At 46.8% G+C, this 4,928-nt stretch overlaps 1 protein-coding gene across 1 annotated transcript in view; it reads left to right on the top strand.

The window, feature by feature from the left end:
- The first annotated feature begins 670 nt into the window (after positions 1–670).
- The window catches only part of THBS4 (thrombospondin 4), a 62,185-nt gene continuing 57,927 nt past the window's right edge, over positions 671–4,928 (top strand). The window contains exons 1-2 of the mRNA XM_004703512.2: positions 671–758; positions 4,117–4,320. Coding sequence (XP_004703569.1) covers positions 671–758; positions 4,117–4,320 — 292 coding nt within the window. The remainder of the gene's footprint in view (positions 759–4,116; positions 4,321–4,928) is intronic.

The following is a 4,928-nucleotide window of genomic DNA, read 5'->3' as shown; positions in this document are numbered from 1 at the left end:
CTGTTGATGTCTTCAAAGAGCAAATGCACAAAAGAAGCGCAGGAAACCCAGGGCCTCCTGGTCACTTTGGGACGAAGAACGGCTCCTGGAGAGCGCGCCTTCAAAGCGGTGCTTCTTTGAAGAAAACAATCGAAGTACAAGGACTGATGGGGACCCAAGCTGGCTGAGCAATGGCGCTTTCTTCCTCGCTTTCCTTTGCTGCCCTTCTTCTCCACCAGGTCCTCCTGGCGTGCCTCTGCCGAGTGCTCCCGGGCTCATCCCACCTCCTCCCGCTCTGAGACCCCCGGGGGACGCACACCCCCAGGCCAGGCTCAGCCCAACCCCACCTTTCTCTCGGCCGCCCAGGCTCCAGGCTCGGGTCACCCCCACTCTTCCCGGCACGAGAAGATCCCCGCCAAGGGGGCCGCGCCAGCGTAGGTCCTCCCCCCGCCCAGGGGGCCGGTCGGACCATAAAGAGCCGGCCCGCGCAGCCCAGTCTCCAGCTGAGCGCCCCCCATTCCTCATCTGCCGCCAGGACCAGACAGCACCCCCTCCCCGCCCCCCGACAGCTGCCGGCTCCCCGGTCTGTGCACCCTACAGCTGCGCCGCCTGCAGACAGCCTGGGGACCCCGAGGCAGGACCGCAGCTGCTGTCACCCGCGCACAGCCCGCGGGCATCCCCAAGACCCAGCATGTTGCGCCGGCCAGGAGCTGCCTTCCTGCTGCTGCACCTGGTCCTGCAGCCTTGGCCCTGGGCCGACGCCCAAGCCACCCCGCAGGGTAAGTGGGTTCAGGAGTCTGTGCTCTGCTCGCGCCCGGGAGCACTCCACACGCGCTGCCGGGCCCTTTGCTCCTGGGCCCTTGCTCTGGGCCCTCCAAGTACCGAGTCAATGCTTATGGTGATTGGACTAAAGGAGCACCATTTCCCAGAGGCCCATGACCCAGGCTGAGATCAAGTCCCTTACCAACACTTTGGGGAAGGCACCACTTCTTTTCTGTCTATGCAAAGAAGTGAGAGTTGCTCCCAAGAGGACTAAAATGACTCGTCCCCTGAGGCCCTCTCTGGCCTGTCACTTTGGCCCCTGTCCCTAAATCCTTCAGACAGGACTGGAGGACGGAGGACATGGGAGGTGTTCACCCAGCTTGAGGTCCACATCTCACACTTCTGAGAAAGCCACTGCTGTTAACTCTGCGCCCTGATCCCGGCCTTTCTCCGTGCAGGCTTTCATTAACAGCGCTCCTCTCAAAGCAAACCCTCTTTCAAAAGCTGCCCTGATCTTGTGATTCTGGAGATTAAGAAGAAAAACAAAGGGCAGAGAAGCCCGTCTTTTTCTAAGTTATTTTTCCCCCTCTAAATTAAAAATTCAGTGCATAGTTTAAAAAGACATCTGGATAATCAATCCTTAAGCCCTCTGTGAGACGAGGTGGAAATAACGGTTGGGCAGAAGCATTTAACATTAAATAGTACTTTGGGAGGACAGACAGAGGAAGAAATGATTTAAGTAAACAAGAAAAGACTAACTGACTGGCCAACGTGGTGACCTTCATTCGTTTAAAATTCCTGCCAAAATTTGTTTATTTCTGACCAAGAAACAAAAACTGGCAAAGTTATAAAACTTGAAGTAAAGTAGTTCTCCGCGGTGCCCAGTGGAAGGATCCCGTGTAAGGAATCCTTAGAAGAGACTGTGATCTCTCTGCACCGCAGCATTGTAGGAATCACCCCTTCATCATGCCACAGGAAGCAAACAGAAATCTCTTCTGCTCGTCTTGGGGTTGGGTTGACATCTTTGAGAAGCTGTGTTCCATACCATTTATTCCTTGTGACCTCAGCTTGTGGCAAAGTCGGAAGGAAGCTTACTGCGCTGGTTATCTGCCATGCTTGAATGTCTGCGGGTAAGATCGGTGATGTGTAAATGCTTGGCTTTTGAGCACAACCTCAAGGTGTCTCTGGCGGGCTTCCTTAGAAGACGCTGTCCTCTTTTAAGGAAACGTGTGTAGTGGCTAGCCAGCCTCAGTTGTCAGGTTAATTGACTTGCTGGAGATGATCTGATTAAGTCAAGTTTCTGATAGGTTCTTTTATTAGGTTATTGGGATTGCAATCATCAGCTCAACTGGGTAATTTGCTTATCTCCCTTTTCCCTTCTGAGCTATATTGCTAAAGTCTCAAATTAGTTTGATTCCGATTTACATACCATGGTAGTTGGGCTCATTGATAGCAGTAATTTCTAACAATAGAAGGTTGTGCTTAGATCCTCTTACTAAAAAGGAGTAACATTAATAGAAAAGTGTAGCGTCTCATTGCCTTTTCAAAACACTCTCAAAAACCTATTACTAGCCTAACCCCTTGAGAGAGAAATGGATGAAGTTGGGGTACGTTTTGCCTGAGTGGAATTATTTGCATGATCATAAACAATGAAAGGATCAAGAATACCAAGAGATTACTTTTGAATGTGGTTCTCATACCTGAAATATACCTTTTTTTTTCTCTAGCAACTATTTTGTCCTGAGTAGAATTTCCAAACACCACTTTCTTTCCTTTTGCCCTTACTAGTAGAAACATTTCCAACATTGTGGAAATTTTAAAAAGCAAGTAAGGAACAGATGAGCTATTCTGCTTCCCAACAAACCCAATACTAATCTCATTGTTGTGGAAGTCCCCTGATACATACGAAAGGAACAGTATCGCTCCAGTTTGAAAGAGGTTGTCTTTTAAAAACAGTAGCTATTATTGAACAATTATTTTATGCATTTGTTTTCAAACATTTATTACAAAAGCAGCTCCTGTTCACTGGTGGTGGGTAGGAATTGGATAAGGAAAAATTAACTTAAAATAGTATGACTCTGAAATAACTAGTATTAATGTTAACATTGTCACAGAATATTTTTCCATTCTAATATTTCTTTCAAATGGGTTCAAGTTAAACATGTTTTATAACTTTTTTCCTTTCTCATGAATGCCTTTGTATATTGGTAAGCATTCAGTGGAATTATCCTTTTTCTTAGTGTCACATTTTAGAAGGCCCAACCTTTTTGCTCTCATATGTACCTAATATGAGAGTTAAGCTGCTTCCCATATTTTGATATTAGAAATAACATTTATTGAACAGCTCCAGTGCTTCCGGGTGCTTTGCGGTGCCCTAGCCATCCGCGTAGTCTCTGGTAAGGGCAGTTTGCATCTTCTTATGGATGCTAATCTTTTGGCCACCAGAGTGTGGCATTCAGGAAATAGTTCGATGTGTGAAAGTAACTTCAGGCTCCTATTGGATTTGTTCAAGTACCGTTCAAGTGAACTAACAGAAAGGCTAAGTAATTTCTAGTGGAATTCCCCACACTTGGCTTTGACCATTGAAGTGGCTCTGGACATATGCTCTCACAGCATTCTTGAGGAGTACAGCGTTTTGGAGAGGGAGTGCCGCTTGCTGAATCAAAGGGAAATTATGCAAATATGGATTCTAGTTACTCTACACCAACTCTGTTTGTCAAGATAAAGTAACACATGTATAAGCTCAGTGCTTGGGGTTTGTTTTGTGTCCACGTTGGTATTTCTTTATTAGAGAGCAACTGGAGAACTGTAATGACATAAAGGGAACATGGAGGTATTACGAAGTTAGCTAATAGTTTGGTTGACAGCATCTCTCCCACCATAATATCCATGCTTTCTACAGCATTCTATGCAGCATTTACCAATTACCAAGAAAATACAATTGACTCTGATCCCAGAATGTAGAAAGGATCTCAAAGCAGAAATTCATATTTGGGGGGTGGGGGGAGAAACACAAGGAAAATAAAGGCTCTCGGTGCTCTCGTCTGTTCCCTTGTAGTTAAGACTTCAGTGCTTCAGCGTCCCAGAGGGTGTTTTCAGAGCCATTTCTTGAGCCAAATCCGAGTTTGTGCTTGCAAATCTAGTGTTTTTTTTTAGAGCCATAACTCCGTAGTGAATAGTATGCTCTATTCCTTCTGGTTCAAGTGTCCAACCAGTGGAAGAGTGATAAGGGAGAACTGGTGAGTGTGGCAATTCACAAGAGGGATTCCAAAATTAGTTGGCATTCCTTTATCTATCATTAATTATCAATGGGTTTGTCCCAAAGTTGAATCCTTAACCGATTGTCCCTGTCTCTTCATCTCTCCCCACCCTTAGTCTTGGATCTTCTGCCCTCTTCCAGCCAGAGGCTGAACCCAGCCATTCTGCAGCCAATCCTGACTGACCCCACCCTGAACGAGCTCTATGTCACCTGCACCTTCCTGCTGCAGACAAAGAGCACAGCTACCATCTTTGGCCTTTACTCTGCAACTGACAACAGCAAATATTTTGAATTGACTGTGATGGGACGCTTAAACAAAGGTAAGCAAAATGTTCACATGCACACAGCCAATCAGTCTTGACAGGCTCCTTTTCCTGTGCCAGGATGTGAGCTCCGTGTTCTTGAATGGCTTCCTTGTCCGGTTTTGTTCTGACCTATAATTCATTTCCACTTTCAAGGCCACTTTCTTCTTACTCCGCATTGATGGATCTAAATGAGGAACTGGTAGTGTTGGGAAGAGAAATAAGAAATTGTTTGTGATCAAGATGCCCTCTGACATTGTTCCACCCGCATGTACCTTGGGAAGCAGTTCTGAAAAGGATGGGATCCAGGACCCTTGGGTCATCTATGGTGTGCTTCTTTCTGTCCCCTTGGAAGGACCTGTCCTAGTAGACTGAACTCCAAGCTCTAGAAACACTTCCTTGACCTCAATGGAGAAGGCCCACCTCACTGAGTAGAGGCGAGTGAGCAGCAATCCTTCCTCTGTGTTCCCTGACAGTCTACCCGGGTCTGTCACCTGTTTGACCTCTATGCTGTCATCGGCTTTACTGCCAAAGTGAGGTACTAAAACAGGAAGAAATGATTCCCAAATCTTTCATCCCCTTCCCCTCCACTTGTGCCCTGGGGACAACAACTGGTCTTGCTTACT

The sequence above is a fragment of the Echinops telfairi genome, unplaced genomic scaffold, assembly GCF_000313985.2.
Source record: "Echinops telfairi isolate 266 unplaced genomic scaffold, ASM31398v2 ScPeMD7_7469;HRSCAF=8507_1, whole genome shotgun sequence".
Taxonomy (NCBI): domain Eukaryota; kingdom Metazoa; phylum Chordata; class Mammalia; order Afrosoricida; family Tenrecidae; genus Echinops; species Echinops telfairi.
Note: the sequence above shows the minus strand (reverse complement) of the source record. Positions and strands in the feature narration are given on the sequence as shown.